We start from the raw sequence: 19,408 nt of genomic DNA on the forward strand, positions 1-19,408 counted from the left end.
GCGCACGGGCTCCACCAATTGTCTGCTGAGTGAGGTGGGGGCAGGTCGCTTCACTTCTCTGGGCCTCAGTTATCTCAGTTACCCTGTAAAATTGGGATTAAAGACATGAGCCCCATGTGAGACAGGCATTATGTCCAACTTGACTAGCTTGTATCTCCCCCAGTGCTTAGTACAGTGTCCAGCATAAAGTAAATACTTTGCAGATGCCATAAAAAAAAAGCCATGGCTGAAGAACCACCCACATAAAACAGAGCATAGACTATATGACAAATGCCCACCTTGTAAGATCCCCAGCGCTTAGAACAGTGCTTTGCACAAAATAAGTGCTTAATAAATGCCATTATTATTATTATTCTGTAACTTGGATTCCCTGTAGCCTTAAACAAGAGACTTTTACCAAACAAACGGGTACACACTCTCCAAACAAATCTGAACACCTCTTTCCAATGCAATTGACACTTTTTATGGAACATAGGCACAGGAGAATGGAAAACTACAGTCCGCATGAGAGATACATACCTGAGGACAGCCACTGTAATTGGAGTAGCTGCCATAAAGGTAAAAACCACGGTAAAAAAGAAAAAGCCAAGGAATAACGGCAAATTCTTGCATTTTGTTTCACATTTCCCAGCTTTAGCTTCATAGGTTTCATTTTCTGCACTCTCTAACACAGGATCTGCTTTTCCAACACAGGAGCAGTTATAATACATCTAGGAATATTACAAAAAAAAAAAAAGACATTCACCAACAGCCGTCACAGGGAAAGATTCATGAAATAGTACATTTTGAAGACATACAAATAGGCCAAACAGTTTCTAGTCCTAGAAATAAACTAGGAAGGAAGTTAAGGTAAGGAAAAATGGCAAAAAAAATTAGAGATTTTTCCCCCGCCCCAGAACCCTTCCTTATTTCCTGGACAGAACTTGCTTTAGCCAAGCTTTGGTGTTCATTGTACCTTTCTTCCAAGAAACTGGCAAAAAGCTCCCTCTCTGAGCAATTCTATTTCTTGATGCTTGGAAGGACCACAGGGTGATCATATTTTGACAGAGCTCAGAGTATGTCAGGAGGCAAGGCCCAGGGCTCATGAGCCCAAGTGGGACTGAAATGGAGAGAGGTTGCTGGGGGTGGAGGGGGGCATAGGGAGAGTGAGAGACAGAGAAAGACAAAAATGGAGAGAGAGAGGGGAGATAGAAAGAATGTGAGGAAAGGGGATGAACAGAAAGACAGAGACAGAAAAAGAGAAAAAGACACAGAGACCGAAAGACAGAGAAAGGTGGGGGGTGGTGTCTGGGGGACAGAGAGAAACAAGGAGCGAAAGAAAAGGGATAGAGAAGCAGCATGGCCTAGTGGACGGAGCACAGGCCCAGGAGTCTGCTGTGTGACCCTGGACAAGTCTCTCAACTTCTCTGTGCCTCAGCTACCTCATCTGTAAAGTGGGGATTAAGACTGTCAGCCCCGTATGACACAGGGACTGTGGGCAATCTAGTTAACTTGTATCTATTCCAGAGCTTAGTACAGTGCCTGGCACCTAGTAAGCACTTCAAAACTATCCTTAGAAAAAAAAGGTTGGGGAGGAACTAAAATACACACGCACACGCACGCACTCGATCTATCATTTTATCTTCCATGCTGCCACTGCTTGGGTCAGATGGGGATTGGGGTAAGGGGGAAGAGGGATGTTCCAGATGCCAACACCACCCAGATTTTGGTGGTGGGCCTTCAGACAATTCTACCAACTTGTGAGCTGAATCTTGGATGTTTCCGGTGTAGCTGAAGCGGTGACATGTTCATCCTTGTCCCTCCAGAAACCTCCTGGGACTAGCCAGGTAGCAGGAATTTCAGCCACATGGCTGGGGGTGGGGAGGTGCAGGGAGGCAGTGAATTAGCGTGGGGATAATTGGGGTGTGGGGATGATGAGGGTTGTAGAATTGAAGACCAGACCCTCTGCAGGCCTGGATCACTGCAAAAGGTAACTTTGGCTGAGAAAATTTCCAGGGAATGGACCTCAACTGATATAGTCCCCGCTTGCAACCTGGACAACTCAGCTTTCCCCAGTGTTGTAATTGAGACTCTTAGGGCATTTCAGTTTTGCACGTGTCTATGAGAATGAGCAAAAAGGTATGGCGGTGGGTGGGTGGAGGAGGGGGGAGAGACACAGAGAGAGAGAAAAGGAGAGACAGGGACAAAATTCCTTGTCAACTTCATAATACACGGACGTCACTCAAAAGCTAAACAAAATATTAAGCTGGGTGCATTGGGCAATTCCCCAGGTGGGGGGGTCTACCGTCCTGGGAGTCAAGGGGGTGAGGAGGGACAGATGAAGGGGCTCAACTACTTGCAGACTACTTGGTCTTTAAACTGCCTCCTCCTCCAAGCCCAGGCTTGGGAGTCAGAGGTCGAGGGTTCAAATCCCGGCTCCGCCACTCGTCAGCTGTGTGACTTTGGGCGAGTCACTTCATCATCGTCATCATCATCAATCGTATTTATTGAGCGCTTACTGTGTGCAGAGCACTGTACTAAGCGGTTGGGAAGTGCAAATTGGCAACATATAGAGACAGTCCCTACCCAACAGTGGGCTCACAGTCTAAAAGGGGGAGACGGAGAACAAAACCAAACGTACGAACAAAATAAAATAAATAGAATAGATATGTACAAGCAAAATAAATAGAGTAATAAATATGTACAAGCATATATACATATATACAGGTTCTGTGGGGAAGGGAAGGAGGTAAGATGGGGGGGATGGAGAGGGGGACGAGGGGGAGAGGAAGGAAGGGGCTCAGTCTGGGAAGGCCTCCTGGAGGAGGTGAGCTCTCAGCAGGGCCTTGAAGGGAGGAAGAGAGCTTCACTTCTCTGGGCCTCAGTTACCTCATCTGTAAAATGGGGATTAAGACTGTGAGCCTCACGTGGGACAACCTGATCACCCTGTATCCTCCCCAGCGCTCAGAACAGCGCTTTGCACATAGCAAGCGCTTAACAAATGCCATCATTATTATTATTATTACTCCATCCCCAGAGACAAAGCCTTTTAAACCCCTGAGCGATAGCTCAATCAACTATCTCTGCCTCTTGCCAAGTGAGACAGGGCACAGACTCCCATACCCCCAGGGGCCCGGGACCCGGGCCAATACCCTGCTTCACCCTAGGCAAGCTCTGGCTTTTGATCACGTGCCTTACTGAAATGAAAAGCGGAGGAATGAGAACCGCATACCCTTTGGTGATCGCTCGTTATCTGATTGGTGCAGCCTGCAGTACACGGAGAGAAATACTGGACATCGTCTTTCCCACAGACGGGATAGTAAAAGGAGCGAAGGCAGCTGCAGTTGGCATTGCACGGGGCCTCCAGCTTTCCCAGCTTTCCTGTTCTGTAGGAAACCAAACGAACACGTTATACACGTATCTTTCGTCATCATCGGGGGTCACTTGTTGAGCGCTCACTGGGTGCACAGCAGCACTTGCGAGAGTACAGCATAACAGAGTTGGTAATCTTGTTCCCTGCCCACAGTGAGTTTATGGGCTAGAGATGAGATTACCTAGTAGCACGCTTGGAAGAAACCGCAAATTTCCTTCTACCGGTAAAATCGTTACTCGGCATTAGTGCCAACAACTTTACCCTTGTGTACTACAAAAAAAAAAAAAAAAAGGATTGCAATGGGAATGTGCAACGTTCTTCATTTCCATTTTCCTCTGTTATTTGCCATCTTGGGTAGGTGGTAGAAAATCCAAATATAATAATAACAATAACAATAATAATAATAATAATTGTGTTTGTTAAGTGCTTATCATCATCATCATCATCAATCGTACTTATTGAGCACTTACTGTGTGCAGAGCCCTGTACTAAGCGCTTGGGAAGTACAAGTTGGCAACATATAGAGAAAGTCCCTACCCAACAGTGGGCTCACAGTCTAAAATGCTAATCATGTGCTAAGCATTGTTTTCGGCATTAGGATATATATATATATATATATATATATATATATATATACAAGATAATCAGATCAGACTCAAGTCCCTGTCCCATTTGGAGCTCACAGTCTAAGAAGGAGGGAGACCAAGTATTGAATCCCCATTTTACGGATGAGGAAACTGAGGCACAAGGCAGTTAAGTGACTTGCCCAAGGTGACGCAACAGGCAAGTGGTGGAGCAGGATTAGAACCCAGGTCCTCCAACTTCCAATGTGATACATCGCCAGATAATTTATTACTAATTTGCCACTTTTTCCCCCGACACCTGGCCCCTGAATGCACAACTGAGAATGGGGCTGGTCCTCAGGAACGAGTTTCACGTGCCAGATTGGATGAGCTTTGTAAATGCAAAGTACGTCGCATATTTCAGCTGCTTACCGTAAGCAGGAAAACCTTTCACTGTTTTCTCAGACCGTCTTTGCAGGACTCTGGCCTTATTTACAGGTAAACCTGAATTGACCTGAAGACCGCCCAGCTATCGGACAGATCGCATCCCCGAGCGTCTGCTGATTGCTTTAGGCTAAAACTTATCCTAGTTGGCTAGTGCCCAAGGTTCCGCTCCGAAGGCTATTAAACGCCCTGCATGTTTTGAATGGAGAAGAGAGACGCGGGTCAAGCACGTCTTTGAGATGATGGTCAGTGATTTGCACAAAGGCACGTAGCTGCATGGTGGTTGGAGCTGGGACTCGAACCCAGATCTTTTCTTTTTTTTTTTTTGAGCACTTATTGTGCGCAGACCACTGTACTAAGCGCTTGGGAAGTACATGTCGGCAACATATAGAGACGGTCCCTACCCAACAACGGGCTCACAGTCTAGAAGGGGGAGACAGACAACAAAACCAAACAAGTGGACGGGTGTCGTCATCACAATAAATAGAACTAAAGCTAGATGCACATCATTAACAAAATAAATAGAATAGTAAATATGTACAAGTAAAATAAATAGAGTAATAAATCTGTACAAACATATATACAGGTGCAGTGGGGAGGGGAAGGAGGTAGGGCTGGGGGGGACGGGGAGGAGGAGAGGAAAAATGGGGCTCAGTCTGGGAAGGTCTCCTGGAGGAGGTGAGCTCTCAGTAGGGCTTCCCAGTCCTGGGCTCTTCCCATGAGACTGCCTACAAGGAATCAATCGATCAATCAATCATATTTATTGAGCACTTACTGTGTGCAGAGCACTGTACTAAGCGCTTGGGAAGTACAAGTTGGCAACATGTAGAGATGGTCCCTACCCAACAGTGGGCTCACAGTCTAGAAGGAAGCCACATGGTGTAGTGGATAGACCCCGGGAATGGGAGTTGGAAGGTCCCGGCTTCTAGAGAAGCAGCGTGGCTCAGTGGAAAGAGCCCGGGCTTGGGAGTCAGAGGTCACGCATTCTAATCCCGGCTCCGCCACTCGTCAGCTGTGCAACTTTGGGCAAGTCACTTCACTTCTCTGTGCCTCAGTTTCCTCATCTGTAAAATGGGGATTAAGACTGTCAGCCCCATGTGGGATGACCTTGATTACCTTGTATCCCTCCCAATGCTTAGAACAGTGCTCAGTAAATAGTAAGCACTTAACAAATACCAACATTTCTAGACTGTGAGCCCACTGTTGGGTAGGGACCGTCTCTATATGTTGCCAACTTGTACTTCCCAAGCGCTTAGTACAGTGCTCTGCACACAGTAAGCGCTCAATAAATACGATCGAATGAATGAATGAATTATTATTATTATCCTGGCTCCGCCACTTGTCTGCTATGTGACCTTGGGCAATTCACTTCACTTCTCTGTGCCTCAGTTACCTCATCTGTAAAGTGGAGGTTAAGACTTTGAGCCCCTCACGGGACAGGGACTGTGTCCAACCTGATTTGCTTGTAATCCACCCTAGCGCTTAGAACAGCGCTTGGCACATAGTAAGCGCAATCATATTTATCGAGTGTTCACTGTACTCTTGCAAGTGCTTAGTACAGTGCTCGGCACATAGTAAACACTCAATAAATATGACTGACCAACTGACTTCCATTCTCCCTCTTACTTAGACTGTGAACCCCATGTGGGACAGTGACTGTGTCTGACCTGTTTAACTTGTATGTACTCCTGTATTTAGAACAGTCCTTGACACATAGTAGACATTTAATAAATGTCACAGTAATAATGATGATGATGATTATACTACTACTACTACTACTACTACTACTAATAATAATAATAATAATAATAATGATAATAATCATCTCAGCAACAGCCAACAGAGACCAAACCGGGAGAAGCTCCAGGGTCCCAATGAGGAGGTTGATCCCTCAATCAATAAGCAGCACAGTAACTGAGGCACAGAGAAGTGAAGTGACTTGCCCACGGTCATACAGCAATCTACTGGATAGAGCATGGGCTTGGGAGTTAGAGAACTTGGGTTCTCATCCCAGCTCCACCACTTGTAACCTTGGGCAAGTAACTTCACTTCTCTGTGCCTCAGTTTCCTCATCCACAAAAATGGAGATTGAGACAGTGAGCCCCACGTGGGATATGGACTGTGTCCATCCTGATTGGCTTATATCTACCCCAGCGTTGAGTACAGTGCCTGGCATATGCTTAAAAAATAGATTAAAAAATACAAACCAAACAAAAAAAAATAACTCAGCTGAGATCAAATCCCGCCGGCCAAATGAGAGGGCTGTCTGGAGGCAACTTTGCAATCTCTCCTTCCCCTCATGGGTCATGCGATCATGGAACACACATACTTGCCCACTTCAAAATTAGTTCTCCCTTGTGCTAAATCATGCCCGTTCATCTTCTCCCCCATCTCGCCCTCCCTCTTTCCACGAGAGGGAAAAGCTGAATGATGCGGAAAGACTGATTTCATTAGGGATCACGGTTGGATCTCAGTTGCGTTTTTCTCTACCGTACAAACCCACATGTCGGGGCTCTGATGGGATCACATCGGCAGTAAAATATATTTACCCATTATATGCTTCGGAGACGCCGGCAAATGGCTCGTTTCCACATTTAGCGAAAAGAAAAACAAAACTCAACAGAAGCGACATTGCCGAGGAAGCCAGTGCAAATTTCATCACGTTCTGACAGTTCATTTTGCTCTTGGAGGCGATGGCACCACCCAGAACTTGCCCAAGAGCTGCTCCTGGAATTAAAACCAGCCCTAGTGAGGAAGAGAAAAGCCACTGTCAGAAGGAGGTTCGAGATGTAACGAATCACGGAATCCTGTGTTGCGCAGTATTGCTGACAAAATAACCAAAAAACAACTACAAAACTATATGTGTTCTGACAAGCTGAAGTCATTTCCCTAGTTGGGGAAGCTGGGAATTAACTATGTAATGCGTTTCAAAACAGCACAATTACAGCAAATGAAGACTTGGAGGTACTGAAAGATTTGTGAATTTTTGATTTTCTTAATTATCTGGGGTTTGTATAACTGAATCTCTTATTCACTAAACCTTTTAGGATTTCCAGAAAATAAGAAGATGGTGGCAAAACCAATGGGGCTTGGGCTAAGAGATTGAAGGGTTCTAGAGAATCTCATTGCTTCTAGAAAAAAACTCTAAAGGGAAGTTTAGTTTTGGGGAAGAGGAAACTACCTCCAAGAGTGGCAGCGGTGCTGGATGACTTTCCAAATTGGTTTTCTATAAATTTGGGTAAAAACGTAGCAAATCCAGTAGTAATTAAGGCTTCTGTGGTAGTGGATATAACTAAGCTCACAAACACAGGATTTTTCAGCAGGATCTGGAAAAAAAAACCCAAGACAATAAATCTGTTTATTTATTGAGCTCTCACTGCTTTTAAAAATAAAACCTATTTGTTAATACGTACTAAGTGCTGGGGTAGATACCAGCTAATCAGGTTGGACCCAGTTCATATCCCACGTGGGGCTCGCGGCCTTAATCCTCATTTTACAGATGTGGTTACTGAGGCCCAGGGAAGTTAAGTGACTTACCCAAGGTGATAGAGCAGACAAGTGGCAGAGCAGACAAGTTGGTAGAGAAATTTCCCGCCTACGAGGAGCTTACAGACTAGAGGATTAAGTAGTTCCTTTTTTAAGAAGAATAACTGGATTACTGCTCTGCTGGTAGATACTAAAACCTAGGGAGAGCTCAGTAAACATCAACAGTCTTCCAAAGAGATCTAATCCCTAAGGTAGGGAAAAAGAGGAGAGGGAGGAGAACCTTGTGCACCTCAAAAGCTGCTCAGCTCGGTCTCCAGAAGCCAAGCCCCAGAGGACTCCCTTCCCAGCTCCATTCTCAGTCTCCTTCCTGGACTCCTCCTCTGCCTCCTTCCCCCTAACTGTGGGTGTCCCTCAAGGTTCAGTTCTGGGTCCCCTTCTAATCTCCATCTACACCGACTCCCTTGGAGAACTCATTCGCTCCCATGGCTTCAACTACTACCTCTATGCTGATGACACCCAAATCTCTATCTCCAGCCTTGATCTCCCTCTCTGCAGTCTTGCATTTCCTCCTGCCTTCAAGATGTCTCTTCTTGGATGTCCTCCCATCACCTCAAGCTTATCATGTTCAAAATAGAACTCCTTATCTTCCCACCAAACCCTGTGCTCCCCATGACTTTCCCCCCATTGTCGACGGCGCCACCATCTTTCCTGTCTCACAAGTCTGTAATCTTGGCGTCATCCCTGACTCCTCTCTCTCATTCAACTCGGATATTCAATCCAACACTAAATCCTGCCGGCCCCACCTTCACGACATTGCTAAAATCCACCATTTCTTCTCCATCTAAACTGCTACCACGTTAATACAATCGCTCATCACTCATTATTATTAGTATTACTTCATTTGGGCAGGTATGACAATGCACATCTACAGCTGAAGCAGCCACTGGTTGGGAGAAGACAGGGGCTTCCATTTCAACCTGAACTACCTGCCCATCCATGGCACATTCCCAGCCATTCCAAAGGGCTTTGGACACTTCCACATTTTCTCTGATCATTCAAGGTCAGCCCCTCCTCAGCCTTTTTTCTATTTCCAGATACCTCACCTCTAAATCAAGTTTTACATACACACACACTCTCTCTCTCTCATTGCCTGCCATCACTGTTCCTGACAACCCACATAGAATCAGCCAGAGCTTCCATTATTGTCTTAACTGGTTGGAGATTAGTGGGTGGAAGGGGAGAAGACCAAGAAAGAGAAGGGAAAGGAGGAAGAGAGAAAGGAAAATGAATAATGAGGAGGGGGAGAAGAAGAAAAAAAGTACGGAAGAGGAGGGAAAAAGAATGAGGAATGGGTAGAAGGGAGGAAGGAAGGAATGACGAGGAGGAGAGGAAGGAGGGGGAATAGAAGTATATAATGGCCAGACTTCCCTACAATAGATGGGGTGACCACAAATTGGGGGATTCTGTCCTGCCAACTGCAAAGTCTTAGGTGGGTCTCAAGTTAGCTGGGGCACTGGAAGAAGACAGTCCAGTGTTCTCCTCTCTTCTTTAATGGCATGAATAGCTGGTCATCTTCATCCAGACAATTAGGTGACTGTTATGTCAGTGTGTGGTCCGGGGACAAGGATTGCTGAGTAAAGACACTAGAGGAGATTGGAGACAAATAGCAAAGGAAAGAGCCTGAAGAGAAAGGAGGAAGAGAGACTGAAGCAAGATGGAGGATGGGAGGAGATTCTGTCAGCCCTTGGCCTCTCAATTCACCAGAATTTGGGGGTTCAGTATCATGGGCCCAGCATATGGATGCCCCAAGAGTTTGAGCTGGACCAGTGGTTCCCCAAGGACTTGCTGCCAAGACTTTTGGGAATTGGAGCCCATCCCTCTCCACAAAGACTTCCCGGTGTCCTCCAGGACAGGGGGACCTCCCCATCGCCAAAAAACTGGCGTTTCATCGGTGCTGATTGTGCAAAGGAAGAAATCCACTAGGAAAGAAGCTTGTATCAGTCTCAGTCTGAAATGGTTTTACTTTACCAGAAGAGCCATTGGAAAATCTTTAAAACTCTCCCCAAAATTCTCATCTGTGACCATGGTGACGCTTCTGTCCTGATGGGTCTGAGAAACTTTGGCAGCCTGAATCATCGCCGTACCTACAGAACAATAAATGCATCTTACCACATGGGCATGAGACAGAACTCAAGGTAAACACTCTGCTTTATTAACCCAGCCTAAGTTCCCTTGAGAGATGAGTTCTCAGAGCCTTGAGAATGAGCCAAATGTGGAGGAAAGTTACAGTAATGTGGAGGCCTTAGCAGGGGCCACTCAGGAGTCAAGGTGGCTAATCTAGAAGGAGATGAGGCTCTCTAGGTGTATGAGAAAGGACTTAATAATAATATAATAATGATGGTATTTGTTAAACACTTACCAAACAGTGCCAAGCACTGTTCTAAGAGCTGAGGCAGATACAAGGTAATCAGGTTGTCCCATGTGGGGCTCACAGTCTTACTCCCCATTTTACAGATGAGGGAATTGAGGCTCAGAGAAGTTAAGTGACTTGCCCAAGGTCACGCAGCAGATAGGTGGCGGAGCTGGGATTAGAACCCACGACTTCTGACTCCCAAGCCTGGGCTCTTTCCACTAAGCCACGCTTGTTCCCTAGGACTTCACAGGAGTGGCGTGGCCTGGTGCATAGAGCATGGGCCTGGGGGACAGAGAGATCTGGTTCTAATCCTAAATCTGCCACTTATCTGCTGTGTGACCTTGGGCATTCAACTTCTCTGGGCCTCAGTTACCTCATCTGTAAAATGGGGATGAAAACAGTGAGCCCCAGGTGGGACATGGACTGCGTCCAACCTGATTCACTTGTATCCACCCCAGCGTTCAGTGCAGTGCCTGGCACAAAGTAAAGACTTAAAAAATATCATAAAAATTAAACAAAACTTCTGAGCTGGTGAACATTAGCTGTAGTTCGGTCCTTTCCTCTATAAGGGTGTTCCGTGAATCCAACTCTATGCTTCATCTACTTCCCATCCTTCTCTTGCTCCTCTCTAGAAAAGATAATCCCTAATGAAAGCTCATTACCATCCTTCCTTAATAACTTTGGTCCTGCTACAGGCAATGATATTCATGCACTGGGAATCCATAATTCTCCTGCTAGCAGTACAGTGAAGCAAACAGAAGACCACTTAGTTCAAAAACAGTGATTCAGGGTTTGGTTTTTTTTTGTTGTTGTTGTTGTTGTTGTTAAGAACTTACTATGTGCCAGGAACTGTACTAAGCACTGAGGTGGATCCAAGCTAATCAGGTTGGACACAGTCCATGTCCCACATGAGATTCTTAGTCTTAATCCCCATTTTACAGACAAGGTCAGTGTAGCCCAGAGAAATGAAGTGGCCAAGGCCACAGAGAAGATGAGTGGCAGAGCCTTCTGACTCCCAAGCCTGTGCTCTAGCCTCTGTGCCATGTTGGGTTTTCCAAGAAATGGCTCAAAACCACCCAGTCAACACTGCCTGAAACAGACTTGCTAGACTGGAGCTTCCCCTGTTCAGATACATTAAGCTCAGTAAGATTTGGAACCATAGAGGGAAAAATCAAACTTTTCATAGCTTTTTGGAAAGCCAATGTGGGGATTTGGTAAAAACAAATTTGTGATGATTCCAGCAGGTTGTAAAACAATTGAGAAATCCAATAGTGTTTGGGTTTTCTATTGGAAGTTGAATTTTGCTAAGAAGATTCAACTATAACCATGAGGGAGTGACTGAGTGTTTCTGAGTCCTGGGCATGTATAAAAAGCAGTAGTCCAGAGAAGCAGCGTGGCTCAATGGAAAGAGCACAGGTTTTGGAGTCAGACGTCATGGGTTCATATCTCGGCCCTGCCAACTGTCAGCTGTGTAACTTTGGGTAAGTTACTTAACTTCTCTGTGCCTCAGTTACCTCATCTGTAAAATGGGGATTAAGACTGTGAGCCTCCCATGGGACAACCTGATCACCTTGTAACCTTGCTTTATTAAGTAAGTGCTTAATAAATGCCATTATTATTATTATTATTATTAAAAAGCAGCCAGAGCAACAGCATCAAATTTACTAATGAAAAATTGATGAACCAGTAGAGTAATTCTTAGCATCTATAGAGTAATTCTGTTAGTCACCTTTTAGAGGCAAAAGGAGTGAGGAGAACAATAAGAAGAAGAAGAACTGTGGTATTTGTTCAGCACTGACTTTGTGCCAATCACTGTACTAAACATTGGGGTGGATACAAGCAAACTGGACGCAGTCCCTGTCCCACATGGGGCTCACAGTCTCAATCCCCATTTTACAGTTGAGCTACGGAGGCACAAAGAAATGAAAGGAGTTGTCCAAGGTCACACAACAGACAAGTGGCAGAGTCGGAATTAGAACCCATGACCTTCTCACTCTCAGACCTGTGCCCTATTCACTACGCCATGCAGCTCCACGTACAGAATGCCGCACAGTTTTCCTCCAGAGATCACGGTTATGGTCTTATCCCACCTGGGAGACAGAAGCAGTGATCCTAGGAGCCACAGCCCCAGAAATAGCCCATGCCTTGCCTCACGAACGATTCAAAGTCACGACTCTCTTCTACACTTACCTGGTAAATGCTTGGGAAAGCAAGAAAAGGGCACAATCAGAGACCAGGCCAAGATCCAGGACAGAAGAAAGGCTATCCACCAGGCCCCCAGCCACCGGGGATCATCCTCATTAATGTCAGTTCTGTGATAAGAAAATGGCCAATCATTCCAGATCCAACTCTTCAACAGAAAAACTCAACATGTAAGAAGAAAGAAAAAACAACCCTGGCTTTATTTTGATTCCCCTGGAGGGAAAAGAAAAAGAAAGGGCACCTTCCTGAAGGAATCTTTCATTCATGGATGGAAACATGGATGGCTAGGAGTCACCAAAGCGTTCTGGGATTGCAATCCCTCTCTAATAATAATAATAATGATGATGATGGTATTTGTTAAGTGCTTACTATGTGCAAAGCACTGTTGTAAGCACCGGGGAGGTTACAAGGTGATCAGATTGTCCCACAGGGGGCTCACAGTCAATCCCCATTTCACAGATGAGGTCACTGAGGCACAGAGAAGTGAAGTGACTTGCCCAAAGTCACACAGCTGACAGTTGGCGGAGCCGGGATTTGAATCCAATACCTCTGACTCCAAAGCCCGTGTTCTTTCCACTGAGCCATGCTGCTTCTAAAGGCGAGCAACCCAGTGAAAATGTTACAAACGCGGGAAGCAGTGTGGCCTAATGGAAAGAGCACAGACCCGGGAGTCAGAGGACCTGGCTTCTAATCCCTGCTTTGCCACTTGTTTGCTGTGTGACCTTGGGCAAGTTATTTAACTTCTCTGTGCCTCAGTTTCCTCATCGGTAAAATGGGGATAAAGACAGTGAGCCTTATGTGGAAGAGGGACTGTGTCCAAACTGATTATCTTCTATTTACATTGTATTTACAGTGCCTGGCACATAGTAAGCGATTAAGAAATACCATAATTACTAATTAACGAATATGTATCTTTCTGACCCAACCTTGGCTTCCTTTTTGGATCCTGCCTTCCCCAAGTATTGCATTCCTTGAGAGTGATTTCCCCTGCACACAGCGCATGTACAAATCTACTGAGATAGTGGAACTGCCATTGTTAGAAAAGGTTTGAGTGTGGTTTTTTATGGCATTTGCTAAGTGCTTACTATATGTCAGGAAGCAGCATGGCATAGTGGCTAGAACACGGGCCTGGGATTCAGAAGGCCATGGGTTCTAATCCTGGCTCTGCCACTTCTCTGCTGGGTGGCCTTGGGCCAGTCACTTGACTTCTCTGGGCCTCAGTTACCTCACCTGTCAAATGGGGATTAAGACTGTGAGCCCAATGCAGGACAGGGACTTTGTCCAACCTGATTTGCTGTTTAAGTGCTTAGTACAGTGCTCTGCACACAGTAGGCGTTCAATAAATACGACTGAATGAAGTGCTGGGGTAGATACAAGTGAATTAGGTTGGACACAGTCCCTGTCCCGCATGGGGCTCACAGTCTAAGTAGGAGGGAGAACAGGAAAACCGAGGCCCAGAGAACTGAAGTGACTCACCCAAGGTCCTACAGCAGACATGTGGCAGAGCCAGGATTAGAACCCACATCCTTCTGACTCCCGGGTCTGGTCTCCATCCGCTACGCCATGCTGCTTCCCAGACTTCTAGACTGTAAGCTTGTTGTGGACAGGGAACCTATCTACCGACTCTGTTACATTGAACTTTCCCAAGTGCTTAATACAGTGCTCTGCACACAGTAAGTGCTCAATAAATATGATTGATTGGTTGATATTTCTACCTAACGGCGATGTTATGGCATGATCTCTGTTACCTTAAAACCATCGCCTCACTACATATTTTTCCCTGGGAAAGCAATGGTCAAAAGCACGGGAGTTGATCAAACATTAAAAAAGTGAGCAATGCTTTTGAAATAATAAAATAAAGGAACTGGGTCCCGTCTTGGGATTTTCTTCGGGATTAAACCTCCGGATAAGTAACTGATTGAGCACTAGCACTCGACTGCGATAGGGTTAGTAGATAAAATAGGGGGAAGGGCTACTTTAGGATAGTGAGTGCAGAGCTCTGGGAATTGACCCCGAGAGGCCCGAAGGGAAAGAAAAGAATGGAAAAAAAACCCATGTGGCATGCCTTGTACTTCTATTGATATCAATATACAGGGTGAGCAGCTGTCCTCCCAGTACATAGCCGATCGCCGGACCCAGGATCGACATGGCGTAGCCGATTCCTACAAGGGAAAACGAGCAGAGTTTGACTTTAAAGCTTTTCTGCGTAGTTGATATTTGCCTCGGGAATCTCCTTAATTGAATCTAAGGGGACCGTCAACTGAAAATGTGGGCTATCGCACTAGTTGCCGTTCATTTAGTGCTCTTGAAAATGACAGATTGTCATCAAAATTCGTGAAAGTACAAGTGGGCCTCACTGAGGTTGTCTAAAATTGCATGAGCTGACTAGCAACGTTAAACAGCCGAGTCGTTTAGATGTAGAGAACAAGTGTCGAGCTGAAGTAGACTGTGAGCCCGCTGTTGGGTAGGGACTGTCTCTATATGTTGCCAACTTGTACTTCCCAAGCGCTTAGTACAGTGCTCTGCACACAGTAAGCGCTCAATAAGTACGATTGAATGAATGAATGAATGAAAGTGGAGAAACATAGCGGAAGGCCGACCCGAGGCTGGATGAGATCTAGAGAGAAGCGGCCTGAGACTTCTCTTCTGGGGGCGGGGGGGTCCTGGGGTCTGTGCAGCAACATGGCCCTCCCTCTCCCACCCCCATTGCAACATGGGGAAGCCCCGGGAAAACTGCTAGAGAGGAGGAAACTGGGCCATAGTTGACCCCGATGGAGGGCTGAAAAACCTAGAAACTTCCTGTAATGGTAACGTCCTGCAGTCCCTCCTCTTTTGGGGGTGCGAGTCTTAATTGACTGTTTGATCTTTGTCTATCAGGTTGTTTCTTTTCTCGTGTGACTGTTGCCGATCCTCCTCTTCCTCCTCCTCCTCTGCAGCCATGGTGAGAACCCAACAACCCCCTGCGGCCCCCACGGTGCCTCTGGGCATCTATATTCCTCTCCCCCTCGTCCCCCTCTCCATCCCCCCGACCTTCCCTCCTTCCCTTCCCCACAGCACCTGTATATATGTTTGTACAGATTTATTACTCTATTTATTTTACTTGTACATATCTATTCATTTTATTTTGTTAGTATGTTTGGTTTCGTTGTCTGTCTCCCCCTTTTAGACTGTGAGCCCACTGTTGGGTAGGGACTGACTCTATATGTTGCCAACTTGGACTTCCCAAGCGCTCAGTACAGTGCTCTGCACACAGTAAGCGCTCAATAAATACGATTGACTGATTGATTGATTGACCCTCTGTGGGCTGGCAGTTGGGGAGGTAGGTGAGGGGCCTTAGAGCTCTGGGAGTTAGAGTCCAGGGAATTTTCAGGGTTACGCCTCACGGGAATGCCAGAGACATCGGATGGGGCCCTAATGAATCCCCTCGGGGTCTAGGACAGTCTTCCCAGATGACCTGTGGCAGACCTGTAAGCTCACTGTGGGCAGGAAACGTGTCTGTTTATTGCCCCAAGTCATTAGTACAGTGCTCTGCACACAGGAAGCGCTCAATAAATACGATCGAACATGTCTGCCGCCAGTTCTAGCCTTTGATGGAGTGGAAGTTCTCCAGTTTATCAAGCCAGGCTCGGAGATGAGGTCCCAGGATCGCTTCACTCTTAGGTCAGGGTCCGTTGTGGCCAGTGGCTACTCAGCTTCCTCAAACCCCTCTAATGGTACCCAGACACTCCAGTACTAGAGCCACATTAATGGAGGCCCAGCAAAATCACCACCGGTCCACAAAATAGTACAGCATTTCGTCCCTCTAGAAAGAAGTGCCCGCCAAAGCCATCGACTGGCTGACGGTAGGGTTTTGCAAGATCGAATCTAAAGAAATTAAGGTCCAAACCCGATAAAGAGGCTGCCCGGTATCATCGCAGGAAGTGATCTCACCTATGTAGAGGGAGGACTTGTGAATGGCCACGCTGTCGTCGATGAAGGCCGTCCCGAGCGTGTAGAGTGGAGTCCCGCCCACCCCCAGCATCAGCTGCCCCAAGACGAAGACGTACAGGTAGCTAGAAAGTGATGAGGTGATGCTGCCTGAACACTTGTTTTGGCTGCTGCTATTTACCGGGGCTGGACAGGTATCTTTGGGGGGGAAAGAAAGGAAAGTTTGGAATTAGTTGGGTCGCAAACTTGAATCGGTCACATGCAGAACTTATTTGGTAGGCATATATACTTTGACTGCTCCCTTCACTGATTTATCTTCTAGTAAAAATCAGTCATTTGACGCTAGGCTTAGAGCTCCTACCATCTAATGCTTTTCAAAAGCCACGAGAATCCAGCGGTCACGGTGGTTGTAAAAAATTGTCCACGTAGTTTCAACCAACATTACCCTCCACTTCTCTTTTCGGAAGAGAGTCATATCCTAACCCCGAAATAAAAGGAGCCTCCTCCCCCACCCCCATACACACATCCCACGCACGAATTGTCATCCTGCCACATGACCTCTCTTCCAATTCGGCTTTCTGACCATGGCGGGAGCAATATGGCTTAACTTTTTCATGACCACTGACCTGAGGCATACTAGTCAGAGAGCTAAGGCACAGCACTGATCTAAGACACACAGATCTCTATATAGCCCGGCCTAGTAAAAGGAGTTCAGGCTTGGGAGTCAGCCTATTCACTGTACCTTGATATCATCAACCCCCCACCAACCTCTCTCCCACATCCTGCCTCTGTCGTGGAACAGCCTCTCTCTTCATATTTTTTTTTATGGTATTTGTTAAGTGCTTGCTATGTGCCAGGCACTGCACTAAGTACTGGACACAGTCCCATGTCCCACATGGGGCTCGCAGTCTTAATCCCCATTTTTCCGATGAGGTAACTGAAGCACAGAGAAGTGAAGTGATTTGCCCTAGGTCAAAGAGCAGACAAGTTGTGGAGCTGGGATTAGAACCCAGGTCCTTTGTCTCCCAGGCTCTCGCTCTATCTACTAGGCCATGCTGTTTCATATCTGACAAACCATCACACTCTCCCCACCTTCGAAGCCTTATTGAAGGCATATCTCCTCCAAGAAGCCTTCCCCAGCTCGGCCCTTATTTCCTCTTCTCCCAGGCCCTTCTGCTTCACCTTTACACTTGGATTTTCACCCTTTACTCACCCCTTCCTCAGCCCCACAGCACTTATGTACATATCCGTAATTTAATTATTTCTATTAATAGCTACCCCCTCTAGACTGTAAACTTGTTGTGGGCAGGGAACGTGTCTACCAACTTTGTTATATTGTACTTTCCCAAGTGTATAGTACAGCGCTCTGCACACAGTAAGTGCTCAATAAATACGATGGATTGACTGATTTAGCCCGAGGATCAGAGTTTTAACTTTACTCCCCTACTTGTTTCCTGTGAAACCTGGATCCTAATCCCAGCTCTGCCACTTGCCCGTGGGGTGACCTTATTTGTTTATTCATTCGTTTTATGGTACTTGTTGAGGGCTTTCTCTGTGTCCAACACTGTCCTAAGTGCTGGGGGAGACACAAGTCAATTAGGTCAGACACAGTCTCTGTCCCATGTGGGGCTCAGTCTTCAGTAGGAGGGAGAATAGGTATTGAATCTCCATTTTACAGTTGAGGAAACTGAAGCACAGAGAATTTAAGTGACGTTGGGCATATTGACACATAGTGAATGTTTAACAGATACCATAAAAAGATGGTTTAAGATCAAGGCTGCTGGACTCAGTCTAAAATTGATGACATTTAAGAAAAGCATTTTGCATCACTATGAACACCTCTGGAGAGACAGTCTTCTCTTTAAAGAGGCTGCAGTTCAGCTGAAAAAAGACCCACCGGTTTCCACCCTAAAGGACAGCAGAACCTTCAGTGGGTACTTTATTAAATGATGAGAAACAGAAAAAGAAACCCTGAAGCAATTGTATTTGGTTCTCATGAAATCTATGTCTACAATAATTAACTATAGCCCAAAGTCCAAATTAATTTAGTAAAAATACTGATATAAAAGTTACTGGTTGTCTTTCAGTCACCTCTCTTTTGTGCCTCAAGCTTTGAACCAGCAATCTGTGACAAGTGAGACACCAATATCCATTCTTATTTTGCTGCAGGCAATCCTTAACTTCTGATGCTTCTGAGTTAAGGAACAGCAGTTACCACATTTCTCAATTTACAGCTGTTTCAGCTTTAAAACACCTTGATAGCAACTTCACAACACTAGCTTTGTTTTCGGCACTAGCATTGGGGATGAGGTGAGTGGGGGATCTATGGGAGCCAACGGAATAATAATAATAATAATAATAGCATTTATTAAGCGCTTACTATGTGCAAAGCACTGTTCTAAGCACTGAATTATCTTAAATTCTCTAAAAAGCCGTGATGTGGGGACGGAAGAGGAAGTTGCATTACCTGACTGCCAGACAAGAGTCACCAGGAAGGCTCAGCACAACCATTATACTTCAGATGAAGTAAAAGTTAGCTATCTTGGAACCTCTCAGATTCAATAAATACATTAGTCTGGCTACATTATGTGTCCATAATTTCAATGGGGTCAAACTTCCAAGTAATTCTGAATAGAGTATTTAACCTTGATTCAGGTCCCAGGGCCCCCTTCATAACGAGGCAAGGAGAAGGAAGAATTATTTTATTTTACAATGAGGAAACAGAGGCACAGAAAAGTTAAGCAACTTGCCCAAGGTCACCTTTCAGGCAAGTGGCAGAGTTGGAACTAGAACCCAGGTCTCTTGTCTCCTAAAACTGAGTTATTTCCACTAGGTCATGTTGCCTCAATGCCTGTCAATCGATCAACCAGTAGCATTGGTGAGCACTTACTACGTGCAGAGCACTGCACTAACTGCTTGGGAGAGCACATTACAAAAGAATTAGCAGACATGTTCCCTGTCCATAATGAGCTTATAATCTAGACAACCAATGTACTTAGTACTACATAACATCTCCTCTAG

The 19,408-nt window shown here is 45.8% G+C and overlaps 1 protein-coding gene across 1 annotated transcript in view; it reads right to left on the reverse strand.

Annotated features, from left to right (window-relative positions):
* The window catches only part of SLCO4C1 (solute carrier organic anion transporter family member 4C1), an 88,480-nt gene that overhangs the window by 21,452 nt on the left and 47,620 nt on the right, over positions 1-19,408 (reverse strand). The window contains exons 3-10 of the mRNA XM_038758792.1: positions 16,391-16,585; positions 14,526-14,622; positions 12,449-12,570; positions 9,874-9,989; positions 7,541-7,685; positions 6,909-7,104; positions 3,212-3,365; positions 520-710 (exon numbers count right to left, since the gene is read on the reverse strand). Of these exons, the coding sequence (XP_038614720.1) occupies positions 520-710; positions 3,212-3,365; positions 6,909-7,104; positions 7,541-7,685; positions 9,874-9,989; positions 12,449-12,570; positions 14,526-14,622; positions 16,391-16,585 (1,216 nt within the window). The remainder of the gene's footprint in view (positions 1-519; positions 711-3,211; positions 3,366-6,908; positions 7,105-7,540; positions 7,686-9,873; positions 9,990-12,448; positions 12,571-14,525; positions 14,623-16,390; positions 16,586-19,408) is intronic.

This window comes from Tachyglossus aculeatus, chromosome 17 (assembly GCF_015852505.1).
Source record: "Tachyglossus aculeatus isolate mTacAcu1 chromosome 17, mTacAcu1.pri, whole genome shotgun sequence".
Classification (NCBI taxonomy): Eukaryota; Metazoa; Chordata; class Mammalia; order Monotremata; family Tachyglossidae; genus Tachyglossus; species Tachyglossus aculeatus.